The 20,913-nt window shown below is 39.5% G+C and overlaps 1 protein-coding gene across 7 annotated transcripts in view; it reads left to right on the forward strand.

Moving 5' to 3' along the window:
* Positions 1-20,913, forward strand: part of MYO5A (myosin VA) — a 183,280-nt gene that overhangs the window by 103,519 nt on the left and 58,848 nt on the right. For all 7 annotated transcript variants that reach the window (XM_034660960.1, XM_034660961.1, XM_034660965.1 and 4 more), the window contains exons 13-22: positions 1,972-2,097; positions 3,267-3,350; positions 7,100-7,261; positions 8,471-8,568; positions 10,521-10,607; positions 10,695-10,803; positions 13,085-13,296; positions 14,166-14,322; positions 18,286-18,525; positions 19,546-19,794. In XM_034660960.1, the coding sequence (XP_034516851.1) occupies positions 1,972-2,097; positions 3,267-3,350; positions 7,100-7,261; positions 8,471-8,568; positions 10,521-10,607; positions 10,695-10,803; positions 13,085-13,296; positions 14,166-14,322; positions 18,286-18,525; positions 19,546-19,794 (1,524 nt within the window). The remainder of the gene's footprint in view (positions 1-1,971; positions 2,098-3,266; positions 3,351-7,099; positions 7,262-8,470; positions 8,569-10,520; positions 10,608-10,694; positions 10,804-13,084; positions 13,297-14,165; positions 14,323-18,285; positions 18,526-19,545; positions 19,795-20,913) is intronic.

Below are 20,913 nucleotides of genomic sequence, written 5' to 3' on the forward strand. Positions count from 1 at the left end.
TAGTATACCATGAGATGCCACTGGGGCAACAAACGAGAGGTCACCCTACTTGCATTCTGAAGGGTTACTAGAACCAAAGGGTTCTAAATACAATCGACACTTGGAGAATTTGGGGGCGCTCGGGTGGCTCAGTTGGTTGAGTGGCCAACTCTTGATTTCAGCTCAGGTCATGATTTTGGGGTCCTGAGATTGAACCCCATGTCAGGCTCCATGCTCAGTGGGGAGTCTGCTTGAGGATTCTCTCCCGTTCCCTCTGCCCCTCCCCCCACGCACACACTTTCTCCCTCTCTAAAATAAATAAATCACTTTAAAAATTAAAAAAAAAAGAAACTTGGAGAATTTCCTTTCTTTTTTCAACCACTTCTTAGTTATGTGAAAAATTGACATTAGACACAATTGCTTACCAGTGTTAGCCACCTTTGTTATATTTGGTACTTTTTTTTCAGTGATATGATGTATTTAAAGAAATGCAAGAAATTGTACAAGAGATATTTTAAATAATAGTCCTAAATATCTGTGATTTTAAAATTGACTGCTTGTTCTTTATTACTGATGAATATGGTAGAAAGGGAGTTTAGTTTTAATATTTGAAGACACAGCATGTTGGGAAAATAATGGATCTCCAGCTTTACTGCTGACTTGAGTGATCTTAGACAAATAACCTATCCTTTCTCTCAACTCCTCTTCAGTTTATATGCCATAAATTACAACTTACCATAGATTAATCCTCCCAAACATCCAGATTTCCTACAACATTAAGAATGAGTATAATGCTCAGTTTCACTTGAAATTAAATAAAATGCATATCAAACCAAAAATGGGATAGTGCTTTTTACCTATTAGACAGACAAGTTGTTTTTTTTTTTAAAGATTTTATTCATTTATTTTGAGAGAGAGGGAAAATGCATGTGACCTGGGTGAGGGGCAGAGGGAGAAGGATAGAGAGAATCTCAAGCAGCCTCCCCGCTGAGCAGGAAGGCCGACATGGGGCTTAATCCGAGGACCCTGAGATCATGACCTAAGCCAAAATCAAGAGTCAGACGCTTAACTCACTGAGCCACCCAGGGACCCCAGATAGGTGAGTTTAAATTTGATAATATCATTCATTGAATTTAGGATGTGAGTTAATACAGCATATTTTTGAGGAAATTTGGCAATATTTGTCAAAATTATAAGCACATGTACCTTTGGACCCAACAGTGGAACAGCTAGAGTTCACCCTATGAATATACTTGCAAAAGTATCCAGGGTATATGTGTAAAAGAAGTAATTGTGGCCATTTTTATAATACCAAAAAATTAGTAACAACCATAATATATAAATATAAGAATGCGATTATTTAGAAGAAGAAAAATGCAAAGAGCTTATAGAACGATTCTATTTGGGTGCATGCCTTTAGACAGAAAGATAAAGTTGGTGGAAATGGTGAAAGGTGATTACTCTTCATTTTAAACCTTTCTGAATTATGAAAATATTTCACTCTGTGCAGATGTTACCTTTATTTAACAAATTTTTAAAAATACCTGATCTGGAGCTCCTGGCGGTCTTAGTCGCTAGAGCATGTGACTCTTGATCTCAGGGAGCTCATGAGTTCAAGCCCCACGTTGGGCATATAGCTTACCTTAAAAAAAAAATACATGAAATCATGGTAGTTCATCTTTTATTTGTGAGGCTCTTGTTGTTTTAAAAGCAGATAGAATACTTATTTGATGATTCCTGGTGTAGGCAGATTGAGTTGCCCAGAGATGGGGCTGAGTCACCCATGAGAAGGTCTCAATCATTGCTTTTCATTAGTAATCAATTTTTGGCATCTAACAGAGTAATGTGGGAGGAATGAGTTCCTAATTGAATATAAAATTGTTAGAGAAGCCAAAAAATGGTCTCTTGGTTGATGCCTCAGAAGAGTCTTATAACAATATTCACCTTATTTTTTTATTGTTGTTGTTGTTTTCTTTTCTCCCCTGAATGTAGATGCCTAAAGGCACAGATGACACTTGGGCCCAAAAATTGTACAACACACATTTGAACAAATGTACACTCTTTGAAAAGCCCCGTCTATCAAACAAAGCTTTCATCATCCAACATTTTGCTGACAAAGTAAGGAAGCTTTATTATCTTTTTTCTTTTTGGATATTTAAGTTCGAAGAGGAAAAAAAATCGATAGTCAAGAGATATCATTTTTATCTTTGCTGAAGCTTGCATTCTTCAGTGTCTTATAAGAAAAGTATTTTTCAGTGTTGCTTTGTTGGTTTTCTCTTCCTTTAACCAAAATGGAATTAAATTATGAAATAAAATGAGCCTATAATCCTCTATAATTCTGAAATCCAAGAAACTCCGAAAACTAAAAATCCTTTCATAACTCATTTTATGTCTAGACCTGATCTCTGACTTGAACATGCGGTTATGTATAGTCTTTATTTATCTCAGGCTGGATATTTACACACTTCAATGTAGAAATGTTAATATGTTTGATTACAGGTTGGTTGCTGCCTTAGACTGCTGAAAACTTTGGAGGGGTCAGAACAGAATGTAATTGAGTCAGTGGGTCCCTGCTAACAGGGCATGCGGACTTGCTGCTTCGCAAGTTCAGTAGTGTACTCAGAAAATCAGGAGCGATGAGACTCATTTACATTTAAAGGAGGTGTGGGTAGGCTTAGTGGGGTAAGCTTCCTGGGGTCTCCTTCAGGAATTGAGGGCCTTCTGAGTCTCTTTAATCCTATCTGGAAACCTAGGAATGACTTTAGGTCACCTAAGGGCTTTGTGTTATAGCTTGGGGAGCAACTTGAGTGGTAGATGCCTGAAGTCACTGGAGTTTTGGAAGCAGGAACAGTCCATTTTCGAGTAGTTCCACTTACCAAATCATACCATGTTTACCCAGTTCTCTCCCAAGAGAACTACGGCTCCTGGACGGGGATATCAGTCACAAGAAATACATTGGCTTAGCCGTGGAGGAGCTCTCTTCCACCAACATGGGAGAAAAGTCAACTTCTTACGGGTCTGCTTACTTATGAATTGGGAGGATCTTTCAGACCATAACTAATTAGCACTACCACTGTTCCCTAGAAAAAGCAGTTTTTGAGGAGTTTTACTCTAGAGTTAACATACGTCTTCCCAGGAAAGGTACTAGTTTCTTAGAATAAAACTGATAACAAATTTGCTGAGAACCCGTCATATAACCTGAACCTAATAAATATTTTTGTTGTTGATGATTATAATATCTGTTCTAAAAGTCTGTTAGTTAAGAAGATTTTTGCATGTGTTTTCAGGTGGAATACCAGTGTGAGGGCTTTCTGGAAAAGAATAAAGACACTGTTTTTGAAGAACAAATTAAAGTTTTGAAATCCAGCAAGGTAACAATGTATAGGCTTTCTGCAATCAGGATATATCCAATGAAGTGTTAATTACTTAAACATTAGGGGTTTTTTAAGCATTAATTTTTTAACAATAATGATTTTTCCAACAAAATCAGCTTTACTGTTAGTTTTTAATTTATCAAATACCTAACAGTGTGTGTCAGGTCTTGTTTTAAATGCCTTACAAATGTTAACTCATGTAATTTTTATAATGAGGTGATATAATCATGACTCCCATTTTACAGATGAGGGAACTGAAGCACGGAGATTTCATAGCTAATGAGTTTTCAAGCCAAATTAAAACACAGGCCGTCTGGTTCAGAGTCTGCTCTTAACCACTATGCAATGTTGTCTTTCAGTTTTATGTGAAATTGTTGTCTCCGCAGTGGCTCTAGACTCTCGTGCCTTCGTTAGAGACTATGAAAGAAGACAGGTTTTTTGCTGCTTTATTTCTTTCTTTCTTTATTTTAGAGAGAAAGAGGGAACACTAGCAGGGGTGGGAGGCAGAGGGAGAGGGAGACAAGCAGACCCCCTGATGAACAGAGAGAATGACTCAGGGCTCGATCCTGAGATCAAGGACCCTGAGATCATGACCTGAGCCAAAATCAAGAGTCAGATACTCACCCAACTGAGCCACCAAGGTGCCCCGCTGTATCATATTAAAGGGATGCACTGGAAACATAGTAAAGGGATGCACTGGAAACTCCTTCCAGATGGAGATTGATCTTTGGATCTTAGAGTACAGTTTCAGGTGTGACCCAGAGTACTTTGAAATTATTTTTCTTAGGCATAGATTCTAAAAACAGTACATTCTAGTGAGAACAGGATATTCCAGATTACAAAAAACCATGATGGCCACAGTAGAGTGGTTATTAGGTTTTTCTCAGCCTCCACCCTTTGACTTTCATCAGGAGGAGATGGGAAGGGGAACACAGCTCACTTTCATCCTGGGGAGCAAACCAGGAAGCCAGTTACTTAGTTTAGCAAAATGAATATTCAAATATTCATTAAAAATCTAAAATTATTCATGTGAATCTTTCTAGACTACTGGCCAGCACTTCTGTTTTCCTAGTTTATTCTAAGATAGTCTTTCTAAGTTCTGTGGGAATATTTATAAACATTTTTACTCTTGTTTTTAGAATAAAAACTTTTAGTTTCAATTATTTTGATAATAGAAAGATCATGTAAGAACTAAGTTCTGGGTTTCCCACCCCAGCTTTTTAATTTTATTTATCTTTAAACATTTTTAAATTTAAATTCAATTAATTAACACATAATGTGTTATTGGTTTCAGAAGTATAGGCCTGTGATTCATCAGTCTTATATAATACCCAGTGCTCATTACATCACATGCCCTCCTTAATATCCAGTTACCCCATCCCTCCACCTCCCTCCCCTCTAGCACCCCTCAGTTTGTTTCCTATGATTAAGAGTCTCTTATGGTTTGTCTCCCTCTCTGATTTCATCTCGTTTTATTTTTTCCTCTCTTCCCCTATGATCCAGTTTTATTTCTTAAATTCCACATATCAGTGAGATCATATGATAATTATCTTTCTCTGATGTATTTCGCTTAGCATAATACCCTCTAGTTCCATCATGTTGCAAATCACGCAAATGGCATGATTTTTGATGGCTGAGTAATATTCCAGTGTGTGCGCGCGTGCGCACACACACACACACACCACATCTTCTTTATCCATTCATCTGTCAATGGACATCTGGGCTCTTTTCATAGTTTGGCTGTTGTGGACATTGCTGCTATAAACGTTGGGGTGCAGGTGCCCCTTTGGATCACTACATTTGTATATTTGGGGTAAATACCCAGTAGTGCAATTGCTGGGTTGTAGGGTAACTCTATTTTCAACTTTTTGAGGAACCTCCATACTGTTTTCCAGAGTGGCTGCACTAGCTTGCATTCCCACCAACAGTGTAGGAGGGTTCCCATTTCTCCTCATCCTTGCCAACATCTGTCATTTCCTGACTTGTTAATTTTAGCCATTCTGACTGGTGTGAGGTGGTTTCTCATTGTGGTTTTGATTTGTATTTCCCTGATGCTGAGTGATGTGGAGCATTTTTTCATGTGTCTGTTGGCTAAGACTATGTTCCAGAAAAATAATGACTCTTAAGTGTCGTAAAAAAAGTCAGTTTTCCACTTATACTCATAAGCACTGGGCATTAATGCTTTATAGCTTATAGGACTGATGTATAAGAAAAAATTCTCTCACAGTGCCAATTCCTGAATATTAATTCAGTTAGATTATAAATCATTTCTATTTACAAATAATGATGAAAACCATAAAATTCTAGTGTCACTACTCTGCCCAGGGAATTTAGCTTAAATGGAACATTCACAGGTTATTATTCCCCAGGTACCTGTAAGCAGTCGTGTCTTTCTTCTGACTAACGTTTCTGATTGGCTAGTGGATCCTTAATTAACAAAATGTAGCTATGGGTTCTGAGGAATCATTCGGAGTAATTGCAGTCTATGTAGCATTGTTACAGCAGGAGCTGGGGGATGGTGCATGATACACATAGCTTGGGTTTTCAAATCAAATCTATTAAGGATCTTGTTTTCCCCCTTGGGAACACAGCTTTAACATTGTAATACAAGATAGTGGTGCAACATGTTGTCCTCTTTATAGCCAGCCAAGCTAGCATATATTATTTTTTCTATAAAAGGGATACATTCATTTGTGTAGCAAGCAACCATTATCGGTATGTTTTGTATAATAATTTGTTTTATACATCATGAGTTATTTCCTAAATTACCCTTATGATTAAGTACACATTAAGAGCAAATGAAATTCTCTGATTTTGTTTTTTAATGGAAGAACTCTCCTAAGAAAATTATTTCTTCTGGAAATACTCCGAAATTATTAAATAATTGGTAGTTGCAATTATAATTTGAAGGATTTATTTAATGTGGAATGTGTCACTGTTGAAAGATACATACATATGTCAAGATGTTCCTGTAGGTTAGTTTCAGGTCTCTTTCATTCCATAAAATTTCTGCCAACCATACTGACTAATACCATCCACCCATTTGTTAAATGCCAGATCTTTTAATAATCTTTCATAATGCTAACCTGGTATAACACAAAATTGATTACAGGAATTATGCAATCAAGTTATCAATCCCTTGAAAACAAATACAAAAGGTTACAGGACAAGGGCAGGGTTTTTAATTTTTTTTCCTTCTTAATCTGTTTTATTTCCAAAAATAATTAATTCATGATTGATTTTTAATCTTTTAATATTGGAGAACTAGTTCATGACACCCTCCTTGCTGAGATTTTCGGTGAGTTTGTTTAGCTGGTGCTCACCATGTGAGTTAAGAGGTAGACGAATGAAGCATGATGATAAAACATTTTGTGGAACTGAAGTAGTAAGACAGGACTTTCGATTAGTATTTTGCTCATAAAATAATTGTAGTTCAAGACGAGTGATATGTTGATAGTGGCCATTTCCTGTAGATTAGGATTTCAAGTGTTAGGGGAGTAGTTTTGATCTTGTTTCTCCCAAACATGGCCATAGAATCACTGCATTTTTCCTCCTATACTTTTGTAGCATTTGTGTCACCTTCCCCTCATGTCTTTGTTTCCTAAAACAGATATGGATTATTTCTGGAATGAGACTCTGAAAGGGGTTACTGAAGGAAGGGAAGCACTGTGGATTCCAAGTTTTCTGTGAAGGTTTACACTTGAGTATATTTAGAGTGTAATTATCTTTTATTGTTTCTGACTCAGTTTAAGATGCTACCAGAATTATTTCAAGATGATGAGAAGGTCATCAGTCCAACATCAGCCACCTCGTCAGGGCGCACACCCCTCACCCGCACTCCAGTAAAGCCCACCAAAGGCCGACCAGGCCAGACAGCCAAAGAGCACAAGAAAACAGTGGGGCACCAGGTGAGTTCGGGGAGCTGCCACTGCAGGGCTCCTTCCTCTCAAGCTCAGCTGAAGCCCCAGATCTTCCTCTGACAGCCCCCCGAGTGAGGTCCTCGGGTGGGGAGAGGCTAGAGCTCCTACTGTGAGAACATGTAACACCATCCCCTCATGCACCTCTCCACCCAGCTTTAGACCCATGACTCTGCTTAAACCTTTCCCAAAATAATTTTCTCTAGGTCTTGGTTCTTGTAGTGCATATCCTTCCTTGCAGACCACTGCTGCCTTTGGTTTGTCCTCTGGTAGTTTCCTCTTTGGATTTGTACAGAGCACCAGCTCCCTCAGTGCAGGAGCAGAGCCCTCTGCTTTCTTCCGTGTCCTCGGCTCCGTGGGGAGTGGAAAATACTACACACAGGCGTAGTGCCTGAACAAGGCTGGGGGCTCTGGACGGGAAGCCAATCAGCTTGCTTTCCTGTGTGGGGGACTGTATGCCCAGGTGACAGGGAGCAGGGCTTGACACAGGTGTAGAGCCTCCAGGCTTGACCTTGTGTCCCTGATGACAGCCCCATGCTGGCTGTCCTCTCCCTCCCTCCCGCTCATTCCCTGTGCTCTTGGAAGTCACCTGCTGCTTTCTCAGTCTCTTGCAGCCAGAATTCCCAGTGTACATGATAAGTGGGCTTACTATTCATCAAGTAAGGTTATGTTTTTAGTCAAAATTCTGAGTTCACAAAAGAAAGCTGCAGAAGCTTGTGTTAAGGGCGGGGGGTGAACTCTGATTTAAATGATGGACTTTGGGTGACCGCGATTTGTCAGAGCAGGCTCATCAGTCTTAACAAATGTGCTGCTCTTTTGGGGGTACTGATAATGGGGGAGCTGGTGCCTGCGAGGGGACGGGAGTGTATGGAAAATCCTTCTTCGGTTCATTTTGCTGTGAACCTAGAATGGCTCTAAGGAAATAAGTGTGTGGAAAGCGGTGGCAGGGGAAAGTGTTGGGAGAACAAATGTATATTTAGTAGAATATGCACATAAATGGCAGAGTTTAAGCAAATTTTAACCTAGAGCCCTACATGCTTATTCAGTAGCAGCCCACCCTTTTGAGGCTGGGTCAAGTTCATAGGAGGCAAAATCATCTCCAAATCTCCAATAGTGTCATTGGGAAAAACTTTAAATTGTTTTTACCACATCAATTTTGATAAAATCTTGATGGCCTTTTCTGTTCTGTTTTTCGTGCAGTTCCGAAACTCTCTTCACCTGCTTATGGAGACCCTCAACGCCACTACCCCTCACTACGTGCGCTGTATCAAGCCCAACGACTTCAAGTTCCCATTCACGTAAGTGTTTCTCAACTACTGAATTAAAAAGCGTCCAAGTCTCATAAGGATTCCCATACTAACAGAAGGAAAAAAAAGTATTTGGGTAAATCTTCATGTCTTATAGAGGGAAATCACTAGTTAATAGTTTTTTGTTTTTGTGTTGTTTTGTTTTAGTTTTCATTTCCTTTAGAGAATATGATAACAAACTAGCAGCTGGCCTTTTGAAGATTTTAGAAGTTGAGGTCAACCAGGAATTTCTAGTTCTACTTTCTGTTTTGAATTTACTTTAATTCAAGATTTTTCTGGGCTTTTGTTAATTTGGGCATTAGTTAAAACCAGAGCTGGGTGAGATAAAGCTGCTTTGGTGAAGGTTCACAGTTCTCTCTGCTGCTTTCCAATTGTTGAAACCATCAGAGCCTGTCTACTATTACCAAATGTCTCAGTCCTACATCAAATACCATGTATGAGGGGGAAGTTTTTTTCTCAAAATGGAAAATTTTCTCTAATTTTAAAAGTAATGCATGTGCATTGTAAAAACTGTTTTTAAAAAATATAGAATAGCATAAAAAATTGAAAAACATTCATTATACCCTGAGAGATAACTGGTATTAACTCACATACATCCTTCTTGACCAACCAATATCCCTTCCTTCCTTGCTGTGGTGTGTGTGTATGTGTGTGTATAAAAGAGAGAGAGACACACCAATAAAAGGGGCTTGTGTTGTAATTGTGGTTTTGTATCTGCTTTTAACTTAATAAATTGTGGATGTTTTACATGTTAGTAAATAAAAATCCACATCATCATTTTAATGACTACATAGTATCTCATTGTATAGATACGCCATCATTTATTTAAATTATTCCCTAAAAGATGACCATTTAGGTTATTCCAACTATGCTATGATAAATATATTTTGCCAAACATTCTTGTATATTTGCCTGATTAATCTTCTTAGGATAATATATTTCTAGAAGGGGAATTAGTGGGTCAGATTAGGCACATTTACCAAAGGTTGTAACTCCCACTCCCACCCCAATGGGTTTGACTGCTCGTTTTCTTATATACTGCCAATCCTGCCCTCTGAGATTCTGCCTTAGATTCAGGGCAGTTCTGAAAGACTTATATCCTCCTGATTGCCAAGCAGCCATTTCTGAAGGCAGTGGGAGGCAGAAGAAGCCGCCACAGCCTGGGCCATTCTGCTGGACAACCTTAGGGGTTAGTACCTTCCATCAGCCAACCCCATCTCCCATGGCCAACAGAACGCTGGAGAAGACAGCACAGCACAAGGCTCAGGATGCTCAGGGCTTACCTGGGGGAGTACAAAGAGTGATCATCCAGCAAAGGGCAGGCCTTGCTACTTCCTCTCTTAGTGTCAGTTTGATGTTAAGATGCCATTTGTCTAGAGTAAAATAAACATACAGTATATAAGATATAGTACAAATAATTGGTATTGGTGTGGACACTATAAATCCTTTGTATGTCCACACGAAGTTGAAAAGAACTTTTAGAACACCAATATTTAAAAAAAAATAATAATGGAATGTGGCATTAATTTGTTTTTCTTAGAGGAATCTCCAGAGTTGGTCAGACTTTATTCTAGGGAGGCTATATATGGGTGAACTAAAGAATTAAGAGAACAGCTCATCAGACCAAGCCATTCGATGAGTATGGGGAAAGTACTGAGGAGTTTTGGGTTTTTAAAAATATGCCCAGTGGTATTAATTACGGGTTTGTGGTGTGAACTACAGATAATGTTTGTGGCTCTGCTCTTTATTTTTACTGCTAACTGTCCCTTCCCTGCTGTCACACAGAGTTTTCCATTTTGATCCCTGCTCCAACTTTTGAATGTTTCCTTTTCTCATTTGTCCACTTGGCTCCTTACAAAAGAGTTTGATCTCTGGACTGAGGAGTAATTTGTGGCTGGAGCCAAGCTTCTTTGTGCATCACTGATGTTCACGTTCACACGTAGGTTTGATGAGAAGAGGGCAGTGCAGCAGCTGAGAGCCTGCGGTGTCCTGGAAACCATTCGCATCAGTGCAGCGGGCTTCCCCTCACGGTGAGTGGGGCAGGTTGCAAGCGTACGGGATCCTCTGGGAGAGATTCTTACCTCTGCCAATAAGCTGATGTGAGTTTCTTTATATAGGTGGACTTACCAAGAATTTTTCAGCCGCTACCGTGTGCTAATGAAGCAAAAGGATGTGCTGAGTGACAGAAAGCAAACATGCAAGAATGTGTTAGAGAAACTGATAGTGGTAAGGAAGGTTTTCATTTACCTTCATCTGAACAGATATTGGCCAAAGGCCTTGTGATTGTAATGTTTGAGAGCCCTGGGAAATCCAAATTGCACTAATCCAGATTATTCGTGGTTGGGAGGGTGGCGGGCACACTGTCTTAGAGGTCAAGGCTCACTGTGTTAGGGTGCTAGACCTAGTGAGGGGGATGGTCTACTGTCTGGAAACAGGATGGTGAGGTCTGGAGAGGTCTGGACCCAGACTTGAGACACACTCCTTCTAGAGTTTGATCATTATCAATAAAAGTTCATCTTGTACTTATTTATGGAAGATATCAGGCCAGATACTGTGTGATTAAGAAAAAACAAGTCCTGTCCTAAGATAACATAGTCTATCTTGGAAATTCAAGCATTTTAGAGATAAGTATAACATGCCTTAGTGTCTATCAAATTATCAAAGAAATCAGAGGAAGGCAAAGCCACATGTGCTATGGGAAGGAGGAATAATTTCATGGAAGAGGTGTGTTTTGAGTCAGGCCCTGAAGAATTGTTAAGATGATATAAAAGTAGAAGGACATCCTAATAGGGAGTGAGGTATGAAGAAGTAGGAAAGCATAGAATTTGCTCAGAAAACAGTAAAGTGTTCTGGGTTTTTTTTTTTTTTTTCCAGTGTAAGATTGTTATATGGGACAGTAGGGATTTGGTTATGAAATGCAGATTGGTGTTTGAAAAGTCTTGTATGCCCAACTAGGGAGTTCTGAAACTTCAGAATGCATTAGAGTCACCTGGACAGCTTGTTAAAATACAGATTGCTGGGCCCCAGCCCTCAGAATTTTTGATTCAGTAGGTCTGGGGTGGGCCCAGTAATATGCATTTCTAACAAGTTTCCAAGTGATGCTGATGCTGGTCTGAGGACTCCATTTTGAGAACAGGTAATCTAGTTCACGAAGAATTTAAGATTCATGAAAGGTTTTTTAAAAAATATTTTCACTTGTTTTCCACTAGGTTGAATGGATTACCTCATTTTGAGGTAATTAGTCCTAATTACTAAATATGATATCTCTTATTTGGCAATAATAACTTTTTTGTTTTTGGAAGAACTAAGACCATTCTCTCAGTAACGTGTAAAAAGAATCGTGCTTTTGGGCTTGGACCAACTCCTTTCTAATGTAGGTTCAGATGGGAATGGAGAGCAGAAAGTAAGGACAGTCCTACACCCAGAGCACAGCAGGCCTGGCTAGGGCTGTGCAGGTCAGTGTGACAGGAGGCTACCAATAGAGGAGAACAGGGGTGGAGTGGGGAAGCTGAGATGGGCCAGGGAGAGGGAGAGAGCACCCACCTGCTAGCTCTGCTTGTGTCTCCAGCTAGGCTTCCTATATAAACTTTATGGATTTAAATTAAAATAATTTTAGATGTTTTAGGTATATGTGAAGATTTCTGATTTTCTGGGTTCACATACAAGATAGGAGATACCTATTTACACTGAAAAGTGATTTTCTTTGTTTTCCCTTAGAATTTGAGATCATGGTAGTGATTATTATAAGTAAATTCCACTCTTCTTTTGACATGAGCATCCTTCTAGATAAGGTGGATAAGAATGTGGTAAACCAAAAATAGCATGCATGTCTGTGGTTACTGCTCCAGTCTGCTTGTATTCCAAAGTCGATGAGCAATACAAGTGATTATGCTCTTATAAAAGGAGTTTTGAAATTCATAGAAGGATTTTAGATACATTTATAGGGTTGTATTTATTTTCAGATTCTGTTGATTAAAGGCAACAGATAACTGTTGCAAATTTAATTCTTGATATGAATACATCAAGTTTTTTGTTGTTTAGTTCTTATTTTGTGTGCGTGCCTTCCTGCCTTATTCTTCATGCTCCTGTTTTTGTCCCTTCAGCTTTCTCATGGAACATACAGCCCGATGTAATGCTTACAGCCTGAGTCAGTCAGAGCAAATGTCAGCATCTCCATTTCCTTGAGATATTTAAAATGCAAACACAGATAATAGCTGCCTATAACCCACAACCAAGTTTTTGGCCTCAGATAATAATTCCAGGTAGAATGATTCTGGAAAGTAACTCTTAAACTGCAGTTTTCCTTGAAATCCCTTCTATTTGCTCACCTTGCATAGGATATAAAAAATCTGGCTCCATTAGTTAATTATGATGTAGCCCAAGTTTTGGCTAATAGATTCATCTCTTGACTGATTTCTGCTTTTAGTGTACTTTTTTCTCTTTTAGAAGTTCATTTATATGGTCATCATTTCTACTTCTGAGTATACAATTTCTTCCCAAAAAATAGGACAAGGACAAATACCAGTTTGGTAAGACAAAGATCTTCTTCCGTGCCGGTCAAGTGGCCTATCTAGAAAAACTGAGGGCAGACAAGCTGAGGGCCGCCTGCATCCGGATCCAGAAGACCATCCGAGGCTGGCTGCTGCGGAAGAAGTACCTGCGGGTGCGGAAGGCGGCCATTGTCGTGCAGAGATACGTGCGGGGCTACCAGGCCCGATGGTAGGTCTCTTGGCGGCCCGTCCAGCCTGACTTACAGCCCCTGAGCTTGGAGAGCTCATCTGGTTCCTTGTCCAACCAAGGACGGTTTTCAGTGGGCTTCCTGTTTGAGAAGGCAATGCCCCACCGCCTCCTAGTTCGAAGAATAACAGATTTACTCCCAAGACAGTTAAATAGAATACAGTGTCACTCACCCTTATGAATCATTTAGACTCATCTTCAAAAAAATTACAAATTACTCTCTACTCATGTCCTCTGTATTTTTAAAAAAATTTTTTGGTACTTTTATGTGGGCTTGAAGAAATCATCTGTAAATTAAAACAGTCATGAATATGTGCTGGTTAATAATGATTCCATTGAGGAGTTTTCAGGAGCAATTAACTGAGACGATCTGGAGGAGAATGAGACTTCAGTGTGATTACCTATGAGGATAATTTTCATTTAGAACTGTCAGTAGATCTGAATTAATGGTGAAGAGCTTGTGCCCAAACAGATAGATCAGGGAGAAGCACCACACATTAGCAATGGCTGGATGTAAGAAATCTGGTGGGAAGTAAGTATGGGATCACTGTGGACAGCCAGTCAGCTGTGTAAAGGGGACATAGAACATTTTTGAGTTCACTTCCTTTATTGTAATATCAGGGAATACGGGACATCCTGATTTTCAGGGTTAGGGAAGACTCAAAGCAGATAATGAATGCAAAAATATTTGGGGAAACTATAAATTGCCATACAAATGTAAGTGATTTAACATATACAATAATAGAATAATAACAATGGAGGCACTACTTATTATGAGCTTTAAGTCTCTACAGAATGTAGTCCCGGGCTTACCTGATTACTGACAACGCACCACTCTTTTCTTTGGCCAGCTATGCTAAGTTCCTCCGCAGAACCAAGGCAGCAACCATCATTCAGAAGTACTGGCGCATGTATATAGTCCGCAAGAGATACAAGATAAGGCGATCGGCCACTATTGTTCTGCAGTCTTATTTGCGAGGCTACTTGGCCAGAAATAGATATCGCAAGGTAAGGCATTTTTTCCAACTTTGTTTATTCATTCCATTAACATTAATCAAATTCCACATCTGTACAAAGTACCACAAGGGTTCCTGTGGACATAGGAACTGAAGAGATAGCCAACAATTGGAATATATTTTTAAATATTAAATAAGTATATATCTATATTTTTTAATTTTTAAAAAATTAACGTATGTATTGTTTGTCTCAGAGGTACAGGTCTGCGATTCATCAGTCTTATATAATACCCAGTGCTCATTACAATACGTACCCTCCCCAATGTCCATCATGCAGCCACCCCATCCCTCCCATCCCCATCCCCTCCAGCAGCCCTCAGTTTGTATTCTGAGATTAAGAGTCTGTTATGGTTTGTCTCCCTCTCTGATTTCATCCTCTTTCAAAGTACATATATTTATTAATAGGATAGTAGAAAAAATACCTTCCTTTTCCCCCTTATCTATGTAATTTGAAAAAAACAGTGGCTACTGTGATTAATGTACCAACAACTTGCTGGCTTAAAACAACAGAAATTTATTCTCTCAGAGTTCTGAGAGAAAAAAAGTCTAAAATCAGTATCACTGGGCCAAAATGAAGATGTCAGCAGTGCTGTACTCTCTCCAGAAGCTCTAGGAGAGAATCTTGCCTCTTCCCACTTCTGCCAGGTGGCTGCCACTACCCTTGTGTTTGTGGCCACGTCACTCCATCCTCTGCGTCCATCCTCACATCATCTTCTCTGTGTGTCTAACTACTCTCCTCTTTGTCTCTTCTGAGAATGCTCGTGGTGAATTTGAGGCCCACCTGGATAATCCACAATAATCCCCCTATCTCAAGATCCTTAATTTTTTTTTTAAAGGTTTTATTTATTTGGGAGAGAGAGAGAGCGCAGAAGCAGGGGGAAGGAGAGGGACAAGCAGACTCCACGCTCAGTATAGAGCCCGAAAGCAGGGCTCGAGATCACAATCCTGAGATCATGACCTGAGCCGAAATCAAGAGTTGGAAGCCCAGCCTACTGAGCCACCCAGATGCCCCAAGACCCTTAATTTAATCACACCTGCAAAGATCCTTTTCCCAAATAAGGTAATCTTTACAGGTTCCAGGGATGAGGATCTCATGTCCTTGGGGGCCTTTATTCAGCCAACTATGATGAGTTTTGGATAGGTAGAATATATGACAGATGGGTAGAAGATTGTACCAAGAATGAAACAACCTTAGAAGAATTTAACATGGTGGAAAGAAAATAAATTACGTTAATGTGGTTAAAAGTTGTATTGACTAGAATGTGATGCTCCAGAGACTTTTGACAAATAATCTTTATATCTAGCAATAATCAACAGGACCGGATAATGGATCCCCAGATTAATCTTAATCCTCACCTCTGACAGTATGTGGTCTAATTGATGGAAGAGTTTTATCTCTCGTTGTACAAGGTTTGAGTCTGTCTTTTAGGGTATATTCTCAAGAAGCCAGAGATACAGTCTGGATCTTAGAGCTCAGTGGGCATCACCATTAGAAGGCTCAGGCGTAGAGTGATTTGAGGGACATGTCTCTAGTCACAAGCAGTGCCTGGGTGTGGCCAAGTCCAATTGATGTGTTTATCTTGCTCTCTGATTTTGAAATAATTTTAGACAACAAAGAAAAAAGGAAAGTTAATGAGGCTTGAATGAGCATATTTTATAGCTGTATTTTGAAGAAAATTTGAAGACACCTACTCCAGGTCTTTCTCTCTGCCCACACCTTCTGGTGCTCTTTCTCTACAAGCATGAGCTTTCTGGGAGGGGAAAAGCCTTATTAAACTTGACCTTTTAGATACAACAAACTGGTTACCCTCCCATTTTCCTCGGGAACATCTGAACTGGGTTGTGAGGACATCAGTTTAGCAGAGGCAGGCTCTGGCCAGCTCAGCTTCCTCTGTGACTGGACAGAGTGGGGTGGCAGGTTAGAGCCTAGCTCACATGCAGGTCAGTAGCACCCCATCAGTACTCCTAGCTGTGTCCAGTCTGAGTTTCCCCCTCATGGGATTTGGGAATCTTAAAGGGTGAGCAGGTGTAGTTTAATTTCTCTGACTCACTGACAGATGTGGAGATTGAGAGTGGAAGCTCTCATTATATACTGTTTCCTTTTGACTGAAATTTCAGAAATGGACCAATGTCCAAAATAATGTGGAGAGAAGGAAATGGCATAGGAAAATTGGCATTAATAGCTTTGCCACTGTGTGCTGAGTTTTAAAGTCTGAAAGCCTTCAGTTTCCATCACTGAGTCTTATCCATTTCGTTGCTACTCATCCAGATAAGACAAGGGGCTCCCTTGGGATTGCCATGCTAAGTGAGAGCTCAGTCTGCTGGCCTCACTGCAGAATGATACACGCTGACTGGCTGACTGAGCAGGGACTGAAGGTGGCCTTGGCATTAGGAGAACAGCCGAAAAGGGCAGGCTTCAGTTGCCAAAGAGACTGTTAAGATCTCCTAAACACCTTTGATTTCTTTGTATGTAAAACTTAGCCACCTGTTTCTTAAATGTATTCTCTAGAATGTTACATTTTTTTTGTTAAATTATCTAAAAACAGGGGCTATTCTTCTACTGATCTTATTTAACTACTCTCTATTTGAATAGTTTTAGAGATTTTTACATATAAAAAGTTTCAGAAGAGGTACATTATATCCATTCATAATAATTGCTAATACTTAATCAAGTGCATACATTTAAATATCAGTTATATCACACAAGAGTTATTCCATAAATCCTAGACTTAGAAGGACCTCAAGGTTTTACTAGGTCAACTTTCTTAAAGTTCAAGAATTTTTTTTTTAATTCAAGAATTTTTTCTTTATCATTTCTGGAAATTGTTTATACAATCCCTACTTGATGGTCATTACTGACAAATTCATCTCATAAGGCAACCTTGTTGTTATAAGTTGTTTATAAGTTTAGGGGAATATCATTTCTTTTTTTTTTAAATACAGTATAAAATCAAAATTAAGATTAGTTCACTTCATCTTTTATTTTTCCTTTAAAGCTCCGTCCGTACCACCTTTGAATTTCATAAGTGGATTCCTGCTACATTTGAAATAGCAATGGGAAATCCTCACTAAAATGTTATTTCTCAAATGTGGCAAACAAGAGTGTCATTTTTTGTTTGTTTGTTTCTGGGGGGAAAAGTCAATAAATCAGTAATAAACGGTGTAGCACCCCTAGCATTGGCTTCTATAGTTAGCTTACGGTCAGACCTCATGTCTTCAAGCATAGACCTAATGAACAGTGATAGGGTATCAGCAGTACGGGTGGTGGGTCTGTCTTTTAATACCACGGGGTTCTGTTCATTTTACAGGGGACCATCTGTTGCTGACAAAAATCATATACCAATAAGATACCTAATGTGGGTTTTTTTCTTTCTTTTTAGAATTGTTTTCCTTTTAGTATTCTGGTACCTTTAATTTAGACAACTTCTATGTGTATAGTCTGCTTATGATCATACATATGCATATAACATGTGAATATAACACAAGTTTTTCTTTCTTTCTTTTTTTTTAAAGATTTTATTTATTTGACAGAGAGAGAGAGAGAGAGACAGAGGGAGTAAGTGAGCACAAGCAGGGGGATCGGCAGAGGGAGAGTGAGAAGCAGGCTCCCCGCTGAGCAGGGAGCCTAATGTGGGGCTCGATCCCAGGACTCTGAGATCATGACCTGAGCCGAAGGCAGACACTTAACCAACTGAGCCACCCAGGCGCCCCTGACACAAGTTTTTCTGTATGATTCTCAAACCACCTTTAAATTCTACTTTTCAAATTTAAAATAATTTTGTGCCTCCAGAGGTTTGTGATATGTAAAATCCATATAGTACATTGTTGGTTCAATTTTTGTATCCTTCCCTCTAGGCAGCGTATGGATGCTCAGCCTGACATACCCGGGTTGTTAATGTTGAACCTCGAGTCTAGTCCAGGGTCTGACACTACCTCTACTTACCTTTCTCTGCAGATGCTCCGTGAGCACAAAGCAGTCATCATCCAGAAGTGGGTCCGGGGCTGGCTGGCTCGCACCCACTACAAGAGGAGCACGCACGCCATCATCTACCTTCAGTGCTGCTTCCGGCGGATGATGGCCAAGCGCGAGCTGAAGAAGCTCAAGATCGAGGCCCGCTCCGTGGAGCGCTACAAGAAGCTGCACATTGGCATGGAGAACAAGATCATGCAGCTGCAGCGCAAAGTCGACGAGCAGGTGCGTTTTCAGCCGGAGCGCCGGGAGCGGGGCCTGCCTGGGAGCGCCACGGGATTGTTTCCGGCAGGGACTCCCCTTGACTTGACTCTTCAGTCGTAGCGATAAAAGTAAAGTAATAATGCCAGTCCTGTCATTATGGAAATAGCGACAACCTCATAGGTAAGATGATACTTGCAAGGACGAAGGGAGGAAATTATTCTGAGAACACAGCCAGATTTACTAACACTCCAAACCTTTACGACCAAGAGTCGTATTGTACTTTATGCTTCATAAATCTCTTTCATCATTATCATTCATTTGCATAAAGTATAAGGTTCCTTTTACAAATGAGTTGTTTAGCATTGAGATATGGTAAAAGAGGCAGAGAGATGTCCATGCTTCTGAGGAATGTACAGTCTATTTGCAGGAATAAAATTTGATTTCCTAGAGATAGTTACTAAGTAATATTTTAGCACATGCAAATGATATAATAGTAATTAGTAATACATAAATACTGAGGAGGGCAAAAAAAAAAAAACCCCAACCCAGAAAACAGAATAAAACTGGATTCATCAGCAAGATGGAGGAGCTTATCTGAGTGGGAAGAGTTTTGAGGTAATAAAGAGATTTGTAAGAAACTTGTGATTTTGAGGCTATTTTATTATTTTTCTGAATCACCTGGCTAGCATATGGCTTTCAGTAGAACACTGATTTATTTTCAAAAGGAAGTATAGATTTTTCTATTTCTGGTTTAAGAATCAGGAAATTAAGAATTTACTGCCGTAACTCACCTTGCGACCATGAGAAAATCATATCTGTTTTGCTCATGATGTAAAACAGAATTAATTCTGCCTGTTCTCTTCTCTCTTTATATCACTTCAAAAGAGTATTGATTGTAAAGGTTGTGGTTAGTATTTTGGTTAGATACGATATCAATGCTATGATGATATAGCATGAATTTGATGAATAAATGTGGTTTTCTCAAAACACACTTGATGATATATATATTTACTTATTGTTACTTATGTGTATGTTTAAAAGAACAAAGACTACAAATGCCTCATGGAGAAACTGACCAATCTGGAAGGAATATATAACTCTGAGACTGAGAAACTACGAAGTGACTTAGAGCGTCTCCAACTGAGTGAAGAGGAAGCTAAGATTGCTACTGGACGGGTCCTCAGTCTGCAGGAAGAAATTGGCAAGCTCCGGAAGGACCTGGAACAAACCCAGTCAGAGAAAAAATCCATTGAGGAGCGTGCAGATAGATACAAACAGGAAACCGAGCAGGTAGGAACTAGTTTTCATATCTCCATCTACTCTTTTCATAGAGGAAATGTGCTGTCGTCATGACCTGGTCCTTGTGGGTCAAGGTTGGTTTCCATTGAAGGTGAAATACAAATGTTAGTTTGTTTACTGTTCATTATTAGTGTTTTCCAAGCTTGTCTCCCGCATGATAGATGAGTAGTTGTAGGTCTTTTAGTAGAACCTTTTGACTCTAGTAAGAACAGAGGCAAAGTAGTATTGAAAGAAGAGAATTAATGGCTAAGTACATACTCTGCACTCTTTTTCTTTAAATACATAGGTCTGGATGAAGTGTAGACTCCTTTTTCTTCAAAAGGGTTAACATGATTAAGAAGCCAATCAAGCAGTGAAAAGTCACTAGCTGGTAGTAGGGGTCTTTATGGAAACCTGCATTAAGGCTGTGTTAGAAGTTCAAGTGGGAGAAATCCAAATGTCTGCACACTGATTGTAACCAAGAGCTGCTATGCAGATAGAACAGCAACAACAGTGGTTATAGATTGGTGCTTTTACAGTACAAATTTATATCAAAGTTTATGTCACAACTTTATTAAATACAGAAAACGTTAAGGTTCTCAAGCAGCAATGCAATATATTGTTTAAACAAAATAAAAAGACCTCACCATAAAGCTTACTTGAAAAAAGTGATAGATTTTCATAAGTTTCACTAGTATTACCATCTTTAAATGAAAACAGAGTTGACTGTTGGCTGTAACTATTGGGAAGAGTCCCAATTTCCTGTGCTTTTTCCGTACTGACTTCTGAATATTTTTTTTTAAGATTTTATTTATTTGAGAGAATGCATGCATGGGGTAAGGGGCAGAGGGAGAGAGAGAGAGAAACAGACTCCCCACTGAGAATGGAGCCTGATGCGGGGCCCAGTCTCACAACCCTGAGATCACGACCTGAGCCCAAACCAAGTCAGACTCTTAACCTACTGCACCACCCAGGTGCCCCGTACTGACTTCGGAATATTAACACAACAACATATTCAGTGAGAACCTCAGAAGGAGCTTAGATGCAATTCAGAGAGGATAGTGTAGCTAATGAAATGGCAATCTTCTCATGGTGTTCAGGGTCCTAATAAATCCTCCTATATCTCTAATA

This window comes from Ailuropoda melanoleuca, chromosome 5 (genome assembly GCF_002007445.2).
Source record: "Ailuropoda melanoleuca isolate Jingjing chromosome 5, ASM200744v2, whole genome shotgun sequence".
In the NCBI taxonomy this organism is placed as follows: domain Eukaryota; kingdom Metazoa; phylum Chordata; class Mammalia; order Carnivora; family Ursidae; genus Ailuropoda; species Ailuropoda melanoleuca.